Source organism: Drosophila serrata, unplaced genomic scaffold, assembly GCF_035046125.1.
Source record: "Drosophila serrata isolate PLE 108 unplaced genomic scaffold, ASM3504612v1 contig_261, whole genome shotgun sequence".
NCBI classification, from domain to species: domain Eukaryota; kingdom Metazoa; phylum Arthropoda; class Insecta; order Diptera; family Drosophilidae; genus Drosophila; species Drosophila serrata.
Window position 1 is genome coordinate 195,251 of NW_028257159.1, and position 21,236 is coordinate 216,486.

At 41.7% G+C, this 21,236-nt stretch overlaps 2 protein-coding genes across 11 annotated transcripts in view; one reads left to right on the top strand and one right to left on the bottom strand.

Moving 5' to 3' along the window:
- The window catches only part of Gprk1 (G protein-coupled receptor kinase 1), a 195,309-nt gene extending 193,451 nt beyond the window's left edge, over window positions 1-1,858 (bottom strand). For 4 of the 10 annotated variants that reach the window (XM_086832971.1, XM_086832967.1, XM_086832968.1 and 1 more), the window contains exon 1: window positions 1,539-1,858. In XM_086832971.1, the coding sequence (XP_086689097.1) occupies window positions 1,539-1,651 (113 nt within the window). In that variant the 5' untranslated portion in view covers window positions 1,652-1,858. The remainder of the gene's footprint in view (window positions 1-1,538) is intronic. The other 6 variants (XM_086832969.1, XM_086832970.1, XM_086832973.1 and 3 more) reach the window with 4 other exon arrangements.
- On the top strand, window positions 233-19,345 carry LOC147643620 (uncharacterized). Its single transcript, XM_086832985.1, has 4 exons — window positions 233-329; window positions 12,410-12,469; window positions 12,723-13,058; window positions 18,894-19,345. The coding sequence occupies exons 3-4, from the start codon at window positions 13,042-13,044 to the stop codon at window positions 19,306-19,308; spliced, it is 432 nt and encodes a 143-aa protein (XP_086689111.1). The 5' UTR covers window positions 233-329; window positions 12,410-12,469; window positions 12,723-13,041; the 3' UTR covers window positions 19,309-19,345.
- Window positions 19,346-21,236: the final 1,891 nt, after the last annotated feature.

Here is a 21,236-nt window from a genome sequence, read left to right on the forward strand (position 1 = left end):
TTGAAAAAAATTTAATGCATCCCTTGCAGGAAATATGTGGAAGTTTTGGAGCAGAAGTGTGGACCAAGACACTACTAAAATTTATCACTTTACCAAAATACGCTTTGACTTTAAATGTTAGGTTGGTTTAAATACACAAAAATCATGAGTAATGCTTAAGTGTCCTATTTAAGTGGTGCAAAATTATGAACCCGTTTACTTTTTTGTACGTACTCGAAGGCAACGAAACCTGCCCTAGTAAAGATTCCACAATAAAATTTTGTATGGTTCTAACGAAGAAAAAGGCGGTGCACTGCTGAAATTTTTAAGAAATGTCTAGAAAGTGTAAGGTAATTAAGTGAGCAGTTCAGAGTATTGTCTTGAATTCGATTGAAAACCTGATCGTCATAGTACTCTCTTGCATATTATCATTCATCTACATACAAATGTGAAGTTATCCTAGATCGATTTTCGTCTTGTGAATTCTAGTACAATGTAAGATCTAAATAAAGAACCAAAAAGGAATGTGCAAGAATGTCTCACATTAAAGCAAAATACTGAATATTCCATTGCGTTTTTTTTTTCATTGGAAATATTTTTGCGTTGTGTGATTAAACACAGTAAACGTGTATTATCCGGTCTTTCTTCATTAGAGTCGCGACGGCTCTTTTGAAAAAGTTCCGGAAGTTTTTTTGTATGTATGTTTTTTTTTTGTGTTTTTCTTTACTTTATGTTTCGCGATATCGAAATTTTACAAGTTTTAAGGGCTCGGAATAAATAAAATAAAACATTTTTTTTACCTCACCCTTACCTAAAGTTTTTTATTGAGGATCTCATTTTTATTTATTTAAAAATATAAAACATAAACCAATGAATAATAAAAATCTTTTACAAAAATATTCAAAAGTATTCTCTGCTTTGCATCTACATATGTACATACATACATATGTACATACATACATATGTACATACATACATATGTACATAGGTATGTTCAAATTTGTGTCCATTGGGGATATATAAAACTCCCATATGCATACGTTAGAATATACATACATACTTAAGATCCAGCTATGTATGTATGTATGTACGAATGTATTGTATGTCGTATGTTCGAATGTATTTTAAATACATATGTAAATATGTATGTATATAGGATCATTAAACATTTTTATTTATAACATATAATAATAAAAAAATAAAATATATATTCAAAAATTTAACAAATGCATGCTTACATTAATAGCTTATCAATTAAAAAGTTAAAAAATAAACGGTTAAATTTCAGAATTATATATATACATATATACAATACATACATATGTACATATTCTAAATTTATTCTGAAGTTGGGTTGACAGTACACATAAATGTTTTCAAATAAATAAATGAAATTACTTGCAATTTAGCTAAAACACAATACAAACAGAAAATCTTTTTATCCGCATATATTTTAATTAATATTTTTAATACATCCGCATCTGACGGATAATATGTAAACATGAAGGAATGTATACAAATCAAAAATTGGTAAACAAACGCCTATGTATGTTGTATACCTGGGATCTGGTAAAGTTAGTTTCTTGCTGGCTCTTGCTGCAGGAGTGCATTTCGACTTTTCCATTGCCATCAGATAGCTGACATCAGCTAAAACAGCTTCTAAATCCGCCATAACCCTTAAAATATGGTTGAATATTTGGCTTTATTTCATAGATATTACATTTAGAAATGTTAAACTTTATATAGTTTTTTATCCACGAGTTTAAGAGAAAAATAAATTTAAAAAATTTATGTGAGTGTTATTTTGGTCAACATAAATAAATCGTATGTATATTTCTTTTATGAACACTTACTGATTAGCTTACAATATTATACATATCGATATCCTACCGATAGGTTAAGTACAGCATGTTATACAATAGTCCCGCGGGTAACATCACGGTGAAACGGTTTTGATATTTTAATGAGGTTTCCGTCCGTTTTGTTTTCGTCGAGATAAATACTGAAAGTTTACAGTATCGACATCTATTCAAGGCCGAGCTATACAATTATAACAGAAATTGACTAAAAAAGTGAATGTAAAAACACCATTTTATTTTTCATTCTAAACAATTTTTTCACAATAACGCACAGACTTTTTAAATACGCTTTTATGAGTTTGGGATGTATGTATGTAAGTAACGGAATCTTTGAACACTATTTTCAAAGGTTTCCAAATATCTGATAAGCTTGAAACGGTGATAATGCAATAACTTGATAAAACATTTTCATTCTCCTGATTAGAATCGTCAGGATTGATAAATTCTTTTTTTTATAGAGCGTCCGTAAATGAGTAAGAGAGACAGAGCTAGCGCGCGATCTGCCCATGCCTGCTGGACAAGCATAACTTGATTGCTCAAAGCCCCATGCAACAAAGAGGCCTTAAATGAAATAATGAGATTACGAAATACATAATTCGTAAGATATTTCATAATTAGATGTCCGCAAAAATTGATTATTGATAAATCGAACTGAAATACGAAAAATAACTGATAGCTTAGAAAATTAAAAAATCACGCGTTTATAGGTACCCACACTAAAAAATATAAAATAAATAATAGTTTAAGAAAAACTAAAAAAAAAACAAGCTTTTATAAATAACCGAACTAAAAAGAAGAAAATAATTTATAATTACAATCAAAATTATTAAATTCAGAGCAATTTTAAACAAGATCACTAAATTCAGACTTGAGAGCGTGGGCCGCATCTATAATCAATGTTACAATTATTCTAAGGGCAACTATCTGTAAGGGGCGAATTATGAAATCATAGAAAAATCCTACAAATAACAGTTTCACTGTGTAATGCTTTGCCAAGTACATGTTTAACTATTGTTACAAACAATGATAAATGTATTTCTGTGAACAACATTAACAAAAACAGTGCAGCTGCAGAATATCTCATCACGTATGAATTTAAACGTTGTGCTTAGTGACAGCATTACGTATATCAGACAAATGACAAATTCACAGCAATAGTAGAACTGAATACATGTTGAAACAATTATTGATAAAATTAATTTCAGAAAAAAAAGAACAGGTACTTGGCGCGAGATACTACCGTGTCTCCGGGTGCACCCCACGCTTTTAACTCTGAATTTAGTAATCTTGTTTATAATTATGTACTATTGCTCTGAATTTAATAATTTTGTTTGTAATCATAAATTATTTTCTTCTTTTTAGTTCGGTTATTTATAAAAGCGTGTTTTTTAGTTTTTTTAAACTAATATTTATTTGTCTGTACGGTAAGATACATTCTGTAAATCAGAATGAAGATAGGGATTGTCGGGATGCGTCAATGGCGCCACTCTGGCTATACTTACTCTCGCCGGATCTGAAACAAAACAAGATCAAGGAAGAACTCTAAGAAGTTTTGTAGAAGTTTCGTTTCGGATTCCACGCCCACGCCTGATAGGCCGACTTAGCTGATATACTGTGAACACAACTGGAACAAATTTGGTTTCTGTGAACACAATAACCTGAGACATAAACAGAAGACTATCAGAATATAAGTTGGGAAGCCTATTACGTAGATCTCTAGCATTCATATAGGAAATACCTAGGGAGTAGGTAAGTTTTTTGGATCAGGATTGGGATTGTTCAGGCCTAGAAGAATTATTCCGACATTATTTCTTTTTCTTAGCCTCGAACTCCTTGACATAAATATTCTTTGGTTTAATACATTGTGTCGAAGAGTTGTTAGGCACATTTATTTTAAAAGCTAAAATATCCCTAGCAACATAAAATTTAGATTCTTCCACCATTATTTTGAATTTTTCGGCTTTTGTTTTGCCTTGGACAAAGGGACAACCGCGAAACAAATATATGTTTCGTAGGTGGGACTGCTAAAAGGGCTTTTGGCAAGGCAGATGGTTTATCTATCGTGCCATTGTCGGCCACTAGTCCGGGCCTGAGAACCCCAGGGGATAAAAAAGATATAACCGGTGATACGGACACTCCCGAGAAAATTTGGGGTCCTAATTTTTTTATCGCTCAATCCGAGAAGGGCTTATGCTGGGAGACCGTTGCAGATTGTTGAGATTTGCCTATAGACTCCCCACCGCCGAGGGGCGCAGCCGTGTGACGTACGGCACTTTTACGTACTAGATAGACGCGAGAGAAGGAAAATAGATAATAGAACGAGGAAATTTAGGATACGTTACGAGTTAATTATACAACAAATAACGTTTTTAGTTTAAGAAGACTTTTATTGCCATCAATATAATCAAAAAGGCGATTGTAATCGGTATATAAAACTATAAATGGTTCATGTGCCTTAAACTCTCTCCTATAGTGATGTACTTCTAAGGGAATAGACGTTCTAGGTGTAATTACGATACATTACTTGTGTTTACGTGAGGGGTCCACTGTGCCTCCTCTGCTCAGGAGCGAGCTTTCTGTCCCCGCACTTCAACTATTGCCGATCTTCCGGTCCATTCGTATCCTTCAGCATTCTGTGAGCTCTATTCCGATTGTTCGTCGTACGCATTGCCTAAACCAGTATCCCGAGTTCCATATAAATTTCGTCCGTCATCTCTCTTTCCTTCCGAGAATGCCCACGGAAAACGACAAGAAACCACGTCCGTTCCCCTCCATTCGCTTGGATAGGTCCCCATCCGCATCTCCGCAGGCGTCACCACTGAAGCCAAGGGCTACCACCGCCATTCCAAGGTCAAAAAGCGACGAATCCGTCAATACACTATCTGTTTCCTCGCCTAGATTAACTTGGTCAGTTATCAAAATGTGGCCAACCTTGAGGAAACCATATCACAAGCCGCCTCTCAGTCAGCTTTGGCGGCTAGCAGTGTCCACACTACCACCACCCCCCCTCTCCCCCCCCCCCACCGGGTGTCGTTTGCCACCAGTGGATACAGAGGTTTTCGCTGGCTATTATCTTTGTTGGCCCACCTCCAGAGACCTGTTTATGGCGATTAACATTCACATCTCTCGTATCACTCCGGTTGGAAAGTTGTTCCACCTCCTCTCGAAAACCAGTGGCGACGCGAATGCCATTGTGTCCAAGGCCCCGCTCACCAATGAAGGGATCGCCTCAGCGTGGCGAAGTCTTACTGACCGCTTCGAAAATCGACGGTTGTTGGTCAACAGGAAGTTGAAGATCCTCTTCAATATCCGTGCCTCAGGAATCCGGAGTCGCGCAGAAGGATCTGCAGGGCACCATTCAGAGCTGCCTGGCAGCTTTAGAAATGTCCTCGATTCAAGTAGAGGCTTGGGATTGCATCCTGGTGTATATGGTGTCCTCCAAGCTTCCCAACATAACACTTTCACTGTGGGAGCAATCCATACGCAACAATGCCGAAATTCCAACATGGAGGGAGTTAGATGCGTTTTTGACAGAGCGTCATCGCACCCTGGAGGCCATCGACAACGTCAGGCCTAGCGGTTCGGGGCCAGTTCCGTCAAGAGCGACACCCACGAGCGTCTCAATTCGCAGGCTCAATTCGTACGAGACCCGAGTTGTTTCTGCCCCCAAAGGGGTGCGATCTCTGTTTCGGCGGGAATCACCCAGCTCGCTTATGTCCACGTTTTCTTGAAATGGATGAGAATGTTCGCGCCGACTACATCAAGAGGAAGCAGGTTTGCCTAAACGGTTTTGCACGAGGGCATCAGCAACGGGACTGCACGAGTGCCCACAGCTGCTCCACCTGCCATAGCCGGCATCACACTCTTCTACACCGCGGTAACCCCTTCGCAACCGCTATAAGTCCATCGGCGTCAACGAGGCACCAACCCGCGCCCACTTCCAGAGGTTCGAGTGGCTCAGAAGAACACTCTGACGTAAAAGTGTGCTTCGCTTCCGGCTCGGAACCGGCACCGCCCTTATTAACGTGTGTCATGTCGGGTGCAGCTTTCAAGCTCGAGCCTTGATTGACTCAGGGTCCGAGGCGACCTTCATCACGGAACGGCTGTTCAACCTGATTAAGGTCCCTTTTAAGACCATTCAAGCTCAAATCTCCGGCCTTAATCAGTCCGTTTCTGCGCAGTCTACTAAATTGTGCCAATTTTCAATTCGGTCACCTGCCAGAGCCGGGTTTCGCGTAATGAGCAGCGCCATAAAAGAGATCCCCCCCTAAAGGCCCGGTATGACGCAGTGATTCAAGAATACCTCGACTTGGGTCACATGACCGAAGTTTCTCCAACGAGCCATTCAGCGTCCTACTATCTTCCGCACCATGCGGTGTTCAAGCCCGAAAGTACGACCACCAAGGTCCGGGTGGTATATAACGCGTCCAGCATTTCCGCAAACGGAACCAGTCTGAATAACATCCTTTATGCAGGAACGGTCCTGCAGCCCGACCTCACCATTTAGATTCTAAAGTGGTGGTACTTAAAGTTTGTATTCAACGCTGACATTGAGAAGATGTATCGACAGATCTGAGTAAACCCTAAATATACGTCTCTCCAACGTATTCTATTTCGCAATTCCGATGGGGAAATCCGCGACAACAAGCTAAAAACCGTCACCTTTGGAGTCAATTGCGCCCCTTTCCTTGCGATTCGTGTCCTGCAACAGCTAGCCCACGACGAAGATCCGAGGTATTCGCAGGCTAGTCAAATTATCCGAAAATTTATTTATGTAGACGACGTTCTAGCGGGGGCAGACTCCAAAATTGAGGCGCAGAAGGCAATCCGCGAGCTGGAGGGGGCCCTGGGTTCGGCAGGGTTCCCACTCAGAAAATGGACTTCCAATCGCAAGGCGGTTCTGACCGACATTCCGAGCGACCATCTCCTTGAAGTAAACGCTTCGGAAAAGGAGTACGGCGCTGCCATTTATGTCTGCGCTGCCATTTATGTCCTCGTGGAGGTTGGGTCCACGATCATGGCGAACTTGCTAATGGCAAGGACGCGAGAATCCCCAATCAGAAATGTGTCATTCCCTCGGCTGGAGTTGTGCGGGGCCTTATTGTTATCCCAAATGTCGTTCTTCTCAAAATGCCAGGACCGGCAGGCTCCCTGCACTGCTGGACCGACTCGACAATTGTCCTCGCCTGGTTGCACAAACCAGCGTGTCAGATTACTTAGCTGACCGAGGTGGAGAGATGTTCGCTCCGATTAGAACCCGGCAGAACACAGCTTTAATGTCTTTCCGACAGCGCTGGTACGGATTGACACCGGAGGGCGAGTTACCAATTGGACGTGTTCAAAGGAGTGGAAGTAACGAATCCTCAGTTCCTTTAAGGTTACAGAAAGAGCAAGAAAATGTGTGTATACAAATTGGTGGTAAGACGAAAAGTGGAAAAGCTTTATTCCCTAGAATTATACATATATGCTTCACTAAAACTAAGAGTTGCGCTGTTGGTCCCGCTACTGAGGGCTAGAGAGCGTTCCATATTGTGCTTAAGATCCCGTTGCTGTGAGCGAGAGAGTGAGAATCCGAGAGCATGTCCCCGAACGATGCATGAGCCTTGTACACTTCTTATATTTTGTCCAGTGGCAGGTAGCGACGGGGGTACAGAGGCAGGCTAAGGCGCTCTATATAACTAGCGTTCAATATTGTGCTTAGGATCTCGTTGCTGAGAGCGAGAGAGTGGGAATCCTAGAGCATGTCCACAATCGATGCATGAGCCTTGTACACTTCTTATATTTGTCCAGTGGCAGGTAGCGACGGGAGTACAGAGGCAGGATAGGGTGCTTTATGTAACTCGCGCACCTTTGACACGGCCGCGCTCATCGACCCGTGCACGCCTACGAGCTGCATCGACGTGTCGCTGGCGGCTAGCTTCCGTCTACCCACAACTAACGTTGGCGGCGAGCAAAATTATTCGGCCACTGTGGGCTCCAAGACGGAAAGGAATGCGTGCGCCTCCGCACTCCAATCTGGGAGCTAAGCGAGACGGTGCGGGCCCACTTCCGCGACATCACTCTGGCCGACGAGCATTTCCATCTACCGGCCACCATCTCCGTGGTCGTAGGCGCAGATATGTATTCGATAGTGATGCAGCCCGGCTTCCTGGAGATCCATGATGGACTGCCAGTAGCCCAAAGCACCGTCTTCGGTTGGGTCGTGTCTTGAGCCTGCCATCAGCCATAGCTGCAATGAACCTGTTGCAACCCGAGCGATTGCAAGGGGGCAGGATGTTTACGTAAAGGGCTCACTGTGCCGTCTCTGCTCAGGAGTGAGCTTTCTGTCCTCGGCTTGCTCTCGCACTCCAACTATTGCCGATCTCCCGCTCTCGCTTTAACGAGGCAAAGCGATCGAGAGCTCGGTTCTAAGTTAAGTTTGAGTCTCATGTAAGCAGCAAATAAAAGCTGACGCTGAAATAATTAATTATTCGCCAGCGACGTGGGAAATATTTGGCCTCCGGTAAGGAGTCTTTGCAGGCAGAATCGCCCCTCTAAACAACGAGCTAATACTACGAGTAATAAGGTTTTTAATTTAGAGAGGCTTTCAATGAAACCAACATATTTAAAGAGGCGACTACAAAGGGAAAATATGTCCTAGACGTTAGTCGGGGAACATTAAAATTGAGCTGACCAAGCAGATAGGGGCACTCCACGTCCCCGTGAATGAGTTTATGTTAAATACGACGCCAAGCATCGTTATACGGTAAGCTAGGGAGGGCTAATTAATTATAAGGAAGTCTACTTGAGTTAGGCGGCAATCTTAAATCAGCACCTCAGTTTAATCCTCGGAGGACAAACAGCAAAAAGTTCTTAGAGACAGATTCTATGCGGTTACTATGGACTGCTAACTGAGGACTCCAAACGCATGAACCATATTCGAACTAAAGACGTGAAGAGCGTTTTGTTATATAAAGAGAATCGAATTCCTTCGACAACCTTCTAATAAATTCCAGCATGCTTGTGTAAGTCTGACTGGCTTGAACTATCCCTAAACTGCACGCAAATTTTAACATCATCAGCATAAATAAGTACTCTAGATTTTGTTAGAGCCTGCGGCAGATAATTGATAAACAGTGTGAATAACAACGGACCAAGGCGGCTACCTGGAGGGATGCAAGAAGTGACACAGATGCTATTGGAACCTTTTTAATCCTGTCGCCAAGCTAGCTCGAAATCCACTTAAGAAGATCACTAGGAAACCCTATGAAATCTAGTTTCTTTACAAGAAGACAGTGATTAATCGAGTCAAAAGGTTTACTAAAGTCCGTGTAAATAATATCGGTTTGGAGGTTACGTTGGAAGCCTCTAATAACAAATGAGATAAAATCCAACAGATTAGTAGTGGTTTATCTTCTGCCCATTAAACCATGCTGACATTGAGAAATGATGGATCTGCATAAGTGATGCAAGTGGGGTGTGATTACATTATCGAAGAGTTTAGGAATTGCCGATACCTTCGTGATACCTTTTTTGTGGAAATTCTGAGGATTCTAAAGATAAGGTAAAAAACTTCAGAAGAGAGGAGACACACAGGCACAATACCTTAGCACGCACATGGTATTCCATCGCATATTGGCTTAACATTTTGAAGATCTAAAATAATAGCTTGCATTCAAGATGGGACTGAAGATTTAGTTCGAACTGGGCGTAGCTAAAGAATATCTCTGACTTGAAGTGGTAGAGGGAAAAAAAGTTGTTTGCTTTGGTTTATTTAAAAGTAAGCTAGGAAGGGTATAAATTGGGTTTATGCTTAGTGTAAGCAAAGTTATAAAACTGTTTTGGGTTCTGCAAAAATTGAACCCTTCAACGAGTCAAATAATTTTTATAACACTGAGCATTAAGCACGGTAAAGATAGACCGAGGGCTTAGATAACTAGCAAGAACAGTGTGGAAGCCGGTGAGTTTATTTTTATTATAAAGTTTAAAAAACCAAGGCGTTTTATTACAGACAGACACCAGGGCATCGATGGCAACGAGAGCGCCGACGCACTTGCAAGGGAAGGCGTCGGGCTGACGAGAGACGGGACGAAAAACGTCCCCGTCTCCCTAAAAACGCTTCAAGTGAGCTGGAGAGACAGGTTGATTTACTACTACTGGCAAGCCGTTAGGCCCTTACCCTTCCTTAAAGACAGGAACAAATAGTAGCCCTCCGCCTCATGACCAAAATATCGAAATGCCATATATATATCAGGAGGTCAGCACTAGTATACACGAGGTAAACCAACCTAATCATCCCTACATATGACATTACACTGTATAGAAAAACATTATGGGTAAAAAATTACTTTAGTATTTTTAACATTTCGAGACTTTAAAATTGAATTTAACGATGTACTACCCATCCATAGCCGTCAAAAAGACTCATATAGTAGAGGAGCTAATCCATGAGCTGTTTGCATTTGGAATCCAAAGTTTCCTTTAGTAGGTCAACACACTCAAAGAAAATGGACAAAGGAAAACAACAAGAATAAATGCTTTATCGTATAACTATGTATCTATAACTTCTGAAGCTGCCAAAAGTCGCATCTATCTTTCCTGAATCAGAATAAGAATAAGTTGTCAATGATCAAAAATATACATTTTTTATTTTTTTTTTAATTTTTATTTCAGTTTTAATATTTTTTTTAATCAAATCATTAACAAATCAAGAAAAATACAATTAACAAATTACTTATATATTTTAAAAATCATTTTCTGTGAGAAAATATGATTTTTCACTCTGTTACCCTATAAAAAGGCGATGAAGTTGTCATGGCACGTTCCAATACATATATTAATTTTACAACAATTAGTAGTCAAATGTGTTTAAAATATTCCATTATCTTATTTAGTTCAAAAGTTATTCTTTTTGCGGGTGGTAAGGATGCATCAGATCAAAGCAAGATCAGCATAGCTTTTGATTATGTATATTCCGTGCCTGACCGGTGCATCAAGTCGACTTATAGGAGAATATCAATAGATAGACACCACAGATTCCATGGAGAAGGTTCTCTATGCGGTACCTCCTAAAAAAAAAAAAATTGCGAGCGGCGGACTCCCGGGACTCCAGCACCCAATGAATCCTTTGACTCCCCTCCACTCCCGTGACCCGTCGCTTTGGGGCGAAGACCCAAGGAACGACTTTCTGGCAAAGTGCATTGCTAAGATTAGCAACGCATGGAAGGGGAAACTACCATGAACCTAGTCCCTGCCAAAAATAGCTGGAGAATAACGACCACAAAAACAAAAGGCCAATATTAAAGTATTCTTAGCCGAGTTAGACGATGTCCTTGAAGATGAAGTCGATGAAACCAACAAGCTGTTGGACGACTTAGTAATCGATGATCAAAAAAACCTTAACGAACTTCTATATTGTCATCTTAGCAACTCAGATCTGCAGTGGTCAGACTTGAAGCTACATGGCCCACAACGAACCAACACCCCCTGAAGCGTTCATCAAGGTGATGCAGTCGGTCAAGGAGACTAAGACGACTCTCATCCTTGGGTGTAACGTCAACGCCAGGCATACGCTATGGGGAAGTAGGGAAACAATCGAGAGGGGTAAGTCTCTTCTTGATTCTATTATATGTCGTGACGTCACTAATTGTAATAAGGGCCACACGCTTACCTTTATTTTTCCAAGTACGGAAGACTTTCAAGGCTGAGAATAGGTACTAGACTAGAAGGACGTCAAGGATTCAGTAACATTTTCAACAACGCGTACAAGGAGTCATGCAGACTCACTTACTCGAAGAGGACATACCGACAATGATGGAAGAAAGAGCTAAGCGAACTCAGAGAGAAGGTTAGAAAGAAATATAAATAAAACTACCTGGAAATGATAGTTTCACACTGATAAATTTTATATTCGTGAAATCTTAAGACACTACCGGTTCCGAGATATGGCAGAAGTCAACGGAAATTAAAACTGCACCTCCTCTCTGAAAAAGCCGGTCTTATCTATAAATTAAGTACTCATCTGAAAGATTTTTGGAGCAGAGTATCTCCGGCTTCAAACAAGTTTCAGTAAACACAATTACCTGGGATACAGAAGAGAAGCTATCCGAATACAGCTTAGAGAGCTTACTGCGTAAGCCCTTAGTATTCTGATGGGAAAGAAGGAAGGAAGAGGTTAGTTTTTTGGGACTGAGGGTACAACAGTGGATGCTGTAGCTTGTGCCGGCTTGGGTAGAACTCCCACAGGCCGTGTATCCTTTTTTTGTAGCCACATACTCCTTAACTACTACGTTCTCGGGTCAGAAGTCACCCGAGCAAATAGAGTCAAAAAGTTTGAAGAACACTTATCTTAAATGATGAAATCTCTCTGGCTTATGGAAATTTAAATTTTTCCACCGTGACATTATCAGCCTGGGTTTTGCCTTGTATATAGGCTAGAACATCTTCCGATGCGAAAACAGGCCTCGAAAAAAATATAGCTTTCTATGGTGGAACTGCTGTTAACGTATTGTTACTAACATCGACCGGTAGTGTGGGCGTTAATAGGCCCTGGGTCATTACTTTGACGGTTTCCGAATCCTTTTTCGCTCCAGATCGCAGAACCATTGGACTTGGCACTGGATTCAGGTTGCTTTGGCGCGGGGGTGAGGCAGGTAAGTTGCTGTTACTCACCCAGTTGCTGCCGACCAGTAGCGGAGTTTTTGCGTTTTGGCGAATTCTGTAACAGCTTCATACTGTTGAACCGAGCTTATAGCGCGGAAAGCAAATAATTCGCTTTGCAAAAGTTGACCATAAAATCATTTAATCCGCTCCTGGTCTGGCGCATGAAGGACACAATTTCCCTCTTAACCGATCGACATGCCTCAAAGCAATAATGCAATTTATTTTTCCTGGAAATTGCATCAGCTATGCGATCTGTAACCTCAATGCATTTTGCATGCATTACCGCGTCGCAAAGCCAGCAATAGAGACTCGGCTGACCAGCCAAAACCCCTTTACGGCAATTTTCAATTGCGCAGACAATACCTGAAGACATCACAAGCCCTTGAACCACTCCGCACGTTATTGAATCCGAAAAATAATAGAGAGAAAAATAGAGAAAAAGAGAGAGCAAAAGAGAGAGAGAGAGAGAGCAAGAGAACAATAGAGCGTGAGCGGGAGCTTCAAACGACTTAACTGCAGCCAAAAGCAAACGACACTCAAGCTGGCAGAAAAAAAGAACGGGATGAGAACAAAAGGAAAGTAAGAAAACCGTCTCTGCACAAAACTAAAGGTAGTAGTAAATATGTATAAACTGCATAGAAAAGAACATGCACTCGCGGTACCAAAACGGTGTATGTAATGAATATTATTTAATGATAAATTGAAAGAAACCCTGGTGGTTTAACACAAATAAACACAAAAATTCGGACAGCAAAAAAAAAAAAAAAACACGACCGTTCGATATGAAGTAATCGACGATATTGAAGTGATAAAAGATTTAAGCGCACGCCGATGTTTTTTCTTACATAGTTTACCTTCCAAAACCAATGTGTTGGCTGAATTGATAATTTTGAAGTTTAGTGTAGTTAGTTTAGGGCGAAGGCGAGAGCGCAATAAAGCTCTCTCGCGCTTTTCGCGACTTCGCCTCGCCTTCGCCAACCTTAGCATAAGCTTGGCTAAGCTAAGAAATAGAGATTACTCGCATACTTTGAATTCGAAGCATCGTATCATTTTTCTTTTCTTTCTTTTTCTTGCCACCACATCTCGGTCTAGTTAAAATTTTAATTTTTAATAAACTAATTAAAAAATTTATGGCGCCCCCGGGTGGACAAGAATAAAATTGGCAACATATTAAAAAACAAAATAATAGTGACAGTGACACATATACATATATATAAAAAATTATACATTAGTGCAGTTCAACAAGCAAGTGTTATTATTGCTTGTAAAAAATTATTGCCCGCGACGCGCTGTGTTTAATAAATTTAATTTAAATAGTTTAAATAAATTAACCGTGTCGGTCGCGAAAAAACTCTGCTGCGCCAACTACTGCCATCAACGAGGGATCAACAAGTACAGGAAAGTGGCAGCTGGAATATATTTATATATATATACCGCCAATCAGAGGTATTTGTGCAAAAAATTGAAAGCGCGGGTAAAATAAATTAATTGTTTATTGTCGTGTGTTGAAATATTGCACCTCGCTTTCAATTCTTGGCACATACGTTTTTATAGTAGAGCAACATTGCATGTTTTATTTATTCAATTATATATTGTCTAAAATTAACTTATATACATACATAATATTGAATCGCACTTGGACGCAACATTTATTTATGTTATTTATTGTATAATATTGCAATCACTGTCGCCCCCTTCCCCTCCTCTCTCGTTAGAACTCGCTTTAATAGTTGGGAAGTTAATCCAAGCTTGCGCACCAATACATAAAGCCTTATACTAGCAGCTGCAGCGGTGAACTTTTTCGTTTTCGCTTTCGCTTGTGTGCCGGTGCAGTCGTTGTTGTTGTTGGGCTCTCTTAGTTTGGCGCGCTTAGATTAGCGGACCGCCAAGTGACGCGCTACCCTGTTTTTGTCGGGTATACTCTTTTTCGGTCATTTGATTGGCGGACCGCCAAGTGACGCGCTACCTTGTATTTGTCGGGTATACACTTTTCGGCGTCACTTGCACCCACTATTAATATTTACTCGTGACTCGTTTCAATTAAATAAATTATTTGTCATCAGAAAAAATATTTAATAGACTTTTCGAACAAAATAAATATATTAATTTGTAATATTAATTAATTAATTATTAATATTAAATAATTATTAAATTAAAAAGAATATATATATATATATATATATATATTTTTTTTTTTTATTCTTTTAATTGAGTGTTTATTTGATATTATTTTGATATTATTTTGATATTATTTATATTTGATTCGAAAGCTATAATTAATACTTTCGTCGTCTTTCTGATTTAAACAATAATTTTCGGTCATTATTATCATTCTTGGGAAAATTAATTTAATTAATTCGTAAAAATGAGCCAGGATACAAAAAATAAATATCTTCTGGAGGAGTTAAAAAGCAAGCTCCAAAGTAGGGTCAGAACCATTCGCCGATTAAACGAGCGGCTGGAACAGGGTTCGATTCCGATTTTAGAAGAAGAATTGAAATGTCGACTCGAAAACTTAAATGCTTCAATTAACAAGGCAAATCAAATACAAGAACAGATAGAGGAAATAGATAGTGGCGATGAATATGGCGACGAGTTGGAAGAACTTAGCATCGTGACCAAGGCAAAATTAATGTCATTATTATCTGCCATTAGGACAGCAGCCAGCAGCGAAACTCCGGAATCAGCTGCTGTAGAACCAACTCGTGCGCGACTTCCGAATTTGGCATTTTCAAATGTAGTGAAAATTATTCGGAATATAAAAATTTTATTAGCATCTTCGAAACTTTGGTTCATAAAGATGCCAGCATTCCAGTTATCGAAAAATTTAACCATTTAATTTCATGTCTCTCTGGTGAAGCTTTAGGAACAATTAAAGCCTACCAAGTCACCGAGAGTAATTACGAAAAGGCGATGGCCAGTTTGAAAATTGTTTACGACAAGGAAGGCCTCATCTGTATGAATAATATTTCAACATTGTTTAGTCTTCCAAAAATATCGCATCAATCCGCATCCTCCTTGAGAAATCCTATCGACACTGCTTCGTCGATTTACGGTTCTCTGCTATCGATAGGAGATAATACAAAAATTTCGAACGCAATGTTGATATATTTGGTATTAAATAGAGTCGACCCAGTGACCAAACAAAAATGGGAGGAACAGCTCGATTATGAGACATTGCCACTTTGGTCCGATTGTGAGAAAATGTTAAATCGCCGATACCAGCATTTATCGGCAGAAGAATCCACAAAACCAAAGCTGGAAAAATTTCCGCCGAACGAACCACATAATCGAAGCTCATTTTCGTGTTCCTCCTCCAACAGGAAGCCTCAGCAAACTTGTAGCTATTGCAATGCAGAAGATCATTCGCTATAGAATTGCAGCCCGTTTGGGCGTCTCTCTGTAATGCAAAGGTTCAAGTTTGTCAAATTAGCCTCCCTATGCATCAATTGTCTGCGAAAAGGCCATACTGTGTCAAAATGCAAAGGAAAAAAGCGTCGAGCTTGTGACCGCTCACATCACATTCTGCTCCACAGATATACAGTGCCTGACAAAAGTTTAGCATTGCCACCCCTTCAAGAGAATATTTCTCCTCCTTTTAACCAAGAGCAGCTATCCACGTCACATTTTATGCATGCTACGTCATTGGACAGGGTAATCTTGGCTACGTCAATCGTAAGCGTGCTCACGAAAAGCGGTGAATACGTTTTAGCCCGAGCACTTCTGGACTCTGGGTCTCAAACGAATTTTATAACGGAAAAATTACCGAACCGCTTACAGATTCGTAGAGAGGAGTCGTGTATCAACTTGCGTGGCATTGGCGAGTCCAATTCTCAAGACAAGAAATAGATACACACCGTGGTGAAGTCACGAATCAATGGGAAGGAGTTCGCGTTCGATTTCTGGATCTTGAAATCGATCACCGGCTATCATCCCGATCAATCGGTGAACGTCAGCGATTGGAAGATCCCAAAGAACCTCCCATTAGCAGACCCTTACTTTTACAAGTCCCGAAAGGTTGATATGCTAATCGGAGCCGAATCATTTTTCGAATTGCTAGCTGTTGGTCAAATTAAACAAGGTCCTGACTCCAACTCCAACTCTTCAAAAGACCCCTCTTGGTGGGTTGTTTTGGGGAGATATAAATCTGCAGTCCCGAAGTAAGTTGTGAATAGGCAATTCCTTTTTCTCGCTTGAGAGAAGGTTGTCTCGAGATCCTGACTTAAAGACCATGTACTTGGAATTTATGGAAGAATATCTCGCCTTAGGTCATATGTCGCCTACAGACAACAAAATTCCTTCCACTCCACATTATGTCATTCCCCATCAATGTGTGTTGAGGCCCCAGAGTACGTCAATAAAGTTGCGCGTTGTTTTCGATGCATCATGCAAAACATTGACTCAGGTGGCCTTAAATGACATCTTGATGGAGGGACCGACAATCCAAGATGTGTTGTACTCCACTCTACTCCGCTTCCGGCTGCACAGGTATGCCCTGACTGCCGATGTAAAAAAGATGTATCGCCAAGTGATGGTTAACGAAGCGGATAGGCAGTTTCAACTCATAGTGTGGAGAAGAGACCCCTCTGAATCCTTGAGATTATTCAAGCCGTTACTTATGGTACTGGACCAGCCCCCTTTCTTGCTATTCGGTGTTTAAAAAGGTTGAGTGAATCTGCGAAACTTTCATTCCCTAGAGCTGCCGACGTAATTGGATCCGATTTTTACGTCGATGACATGCTAACTGGTGCTGCATGTGTAGAGGAGCTACGGACAATCAAGTATGAAGTGCCTCAGGTTCTTCAAACAGCAGGTTTTGAATTGACAAAGTAGTTTTCAAACTCACCTGAGGTCACTGCATCTTAGAGCACAGTTAAGTCAATACCTATCTTGTACTCAGAGTCAACTAAGGCGTTAGGAATATCTTGGTTGCCTAGCGAAGATGCCTTCAAATTTAAAATTGCTATTCTGTCATGGGTCTCCGAGCGACAAAACGAAACATTTTATCGGTAACATCCAAACTGTTTGACCCCCTCTGCTTATTAAGTCCCATCGTAATAAAAGGAAAAATCCTATTGCAGGAACTTTGTCTTAAGAAGTTAGACTGCATTAAATATGCTAAAAACACCTTGTCTCAATTGGATAAGATAGCTATTCCTCGGATTTTGCATACTGATCCGATGTCACCGGTGCAATTACATGCCTTTGCCGACGCATTCATGAGAGCTTATGGAGCTTGCGTCTACATTATCGTTGTTGACTCTAAAGTCGAAAGTAGCGCCGCTCAAGACAAAAACGTTCCCAAGGCTTGAGTTATGTGCCGCTCACCTTCTCGCAGATCTCTGCCAGAGAATCAAACCGCTAATAAATGTCCCTATCAAACGAATCGTTAACTGGTCGGATTCGGAAGTCACTCTCCATTGGATCCGATCTCATCCATCGTCGTTGTCGACATTCGTTTCGAACAGGGTTGCGGAGATTCAATAATGGTCAGGACTACATGGCGGCATGTTCCAACGAAGCAGAACCCAAGAGATATAGTGTCTAGAGGTTGTGACGTCGACGAAATTGGACAGTCGATCTGATTCACGGAACCTCAGTTTCTGAAGGACGAGCAGGAGAACTGGCCCAAAAATGTTCATTTTGAACTGGATGAGGAAGTCTTGCGTCAGGAAACAAGAAAGACTGTGGTCGGACTGACCGCTGCGGTGCAAACTTCCGATTTGCTAGAAAATGTAAAGACAAGAGTATAGTTTTCGAAAAAACTCTGTCGCCGGCTGAATATACTGAAGCATTTAATAAGATCGTTGAAATAATTCAGAATCACGAGTATGAAATAGAAATAGTAAAAATTCGTAAAGGTTCCAAGGTCGGCCCAAGTCTTCAGCGATTGAACCCATTCATCCATGAAGACGCCGGCATTTGGTGCAATTTTTCGTTGTTGTGAGTTGGGGGGCGACTAGCAAACGCTCCTATATCTTACGATGCCAAGTTTCCCTTGCTGTTGACGAAACGCTCCCAATTTGTGCAGAGCTACGTCCGGCATCTGCACCACACAAATTTTCATGTCGGTCCTCGAGCACTTGTGAGCATCCTACGACAGCGTATTTGGACTATAAACGCTCAGGAATTCTGCAGTCAGACAGTTCGATCGTGTGTGCGCTGTTTTAAATACAAGCCCCGACTGATGACACAAATTATGGGAAATCTTCCCGCAGAAAGACTCCGTGCTCTCCGCCCATTTGCAATATATGGCGTTGATTTTTGTGGCCCTGTTTATACGACATTAAAAATACGAGGAAGGCCCCCATATAAGTCCTACATTGCCTAATTTGTTTGTTTTGCGTCCAAGGCGGTTCATTTAGAAATTGTTTCAGACCTAAGTACTGATTCTTTTTTATTGGCTTCTCAAAGGTTTATTGGTCGCCGAAGATGTCCCCAGACCGTACATTGCGACAATGCGATGAACTTCGTCGGAGCGAGTCGCCACTTCCAGGCTCTTCGCGAGAGGCTCGAGGAACAGGCGGACGCGATTAGCGAATTCGCATCAAAAAGCGGATGCGAATTTGCGTTCACACCCCCTCGGGTTCCGCACATGGGCGGACTGTGGGAGGTAGGTGTGAAAACTGCCAAGCACCTACTCCTACGAGCGGTGGGCAGCGCACTCCTCAACGCAGAAGAGCTGGGGACAGTCCTCGTCGGAATCGAGGCCATAATGAACTCGCGGCCCCTCGGAGCTCTCAGACAGGACCCAAGCGACGGAGAGGCACTCACTCCCTCACTCTGCATCTGCAGAATCGGCCTTTTAGGCAAAGTAGACAATTTTTAGAAGTAATTATCAGCACTTGTCGCCGTACCTTTTACAAGATAGATAGAGATAAAGAGAGCGATATAAAGTTAAGAAGTTCAGTGGCACAAAGACAGCGAGAAAGCGGAAGAGTGTGGGATATGCAAGCAATATTAAGCTGTCGCCACGGACGAACAACAGCTAAACAGAGAACAATCATGAACAATCAAGTAAATCGCACATACATAATGTATTTTTTAGGATCGCGTCTCTTAGAATTGCATTAAAAAATTTCTTGTTTCTTTTGTGCACTCTTTCAATACGGTGCCAAATTACCAACATGTGAGCGGCAACCGCATAGTTAAGAACACAATCATAATTGCGTGTGGTAAACAACACTAATATTTTTAAAATTAATTCATTCAATAATTCATTGCTGTTCTGTTGTTTTAATAAAATTAGAAATCATCAATACACATAAAAATTAGCATTAAAAATTAATGTTTGTTAGTATTCATGGATTAAGTCAAATATTATAATTTTAAAAATAACAAATTAAGAACTTCATGACGTCGTATATTTATATTTGTTAATATAATGTATATAGTATGTGGTTTATATAGTGTATATAATTTTAATTATAATAAAAAGGATAGCAATAGGAGAAATTTAGGGGGCACGACCAAAGACCCATGGAGGGCACATGTACATATAGTAATAGCGACAGCTGTAGGGATAGTTTAAGGATAAGAGGCAATAAGAATAGTTTTAAGGGACACCGAAGACCCAAGGAGGGCAGTTTTAGGAGTAGCCTTACGCCTCAGCAGCCAGCCACGAACATCATCATCGACGACAATCCTCAGTAGCCAGCCACGAACATCATTTTCGACGACAATCCTCATAGCAGCCAGCCACGAACATCATCATCGGCAACAACGATCCTCTCAGACGGCCACAAGCATCATCATAGCCACTAGACTCGACGATCCGCTCATACACACGGCAGAGCCCACAGCGGCATAGCCACACACATACATGGCACAGCCCACAGCGGCATAGGCACATACGCACGGCATAGCAGCACAGAGCTTCAGCGAAGCCGATCGCCGACGACAAAAATAAGGGCAGTCAGCAGCACGTGGAGACAGCCAAGGGAGCCTCGGCTGTGGAAAAATCCACGAACATCACGCCACCAAGCGAAATCATTGGGAGGGGCCGAACCCCAACGCTGGCATGCCGAGCTTCGTGCCAGCCAAGGGCGAGAACGCTGGAGCAGCAGAGGGATCGGCGGCAGAGGAGGGCGGCCGGGGCCTCTCTGCCCATCGAGGACGGACAGGCCTCGAGGAGTCAGCCTTAGATGGAGCAAGAGCGCGGACATGCCTCGAGGAGTCAGTGTTCTCGGTGATACGAAATACCAGGACTCGCAGGACGACGCGAAAAAAGAATAAAAGGAACTGGTGAGCTTTGCCTCGGTGCCCATTCCCCGCGCGGAGTGGGAAAGTTTAAGGGTAAGATAGTGTAGGGCTACCTAAGTAAGGAAATAAATATAGCTCATATCTGTAAAGCGTGTGTATTTGTCCTGTTGGAGTTCCCACTCCTTTTTCTGCCCTTCCCTATCCAGTTCCACCCCCTAGTTCGGTAGCAAAGGCGGGAACGGTGCCCGGGTCCGGGGCCGCAAACGCAGCGGCTATATCGACCCCTCCTGCTCGGGAGCGGTTCTCGGTTGACGGGGCCGCCGCGCCTATATCCCAGAAGTCCCTTCTCCCTAGGTGGGTCCGGCGGATCCGATACCGGAACCGGGGCAGGCTCAACGTCAACCCGAGCGAGTCTTCCCTCCCAGGCCGAGGAACACGCTAGGTGACGGGGCGATGTTCGAAGCCAATCCGCACATGGTTGTCAGTGGGACAGGCGTCGGTACTAGGGTGACGGGCCGATCCTGGCCAGCCGGAAGCCTGGGCGGAACAACCCCT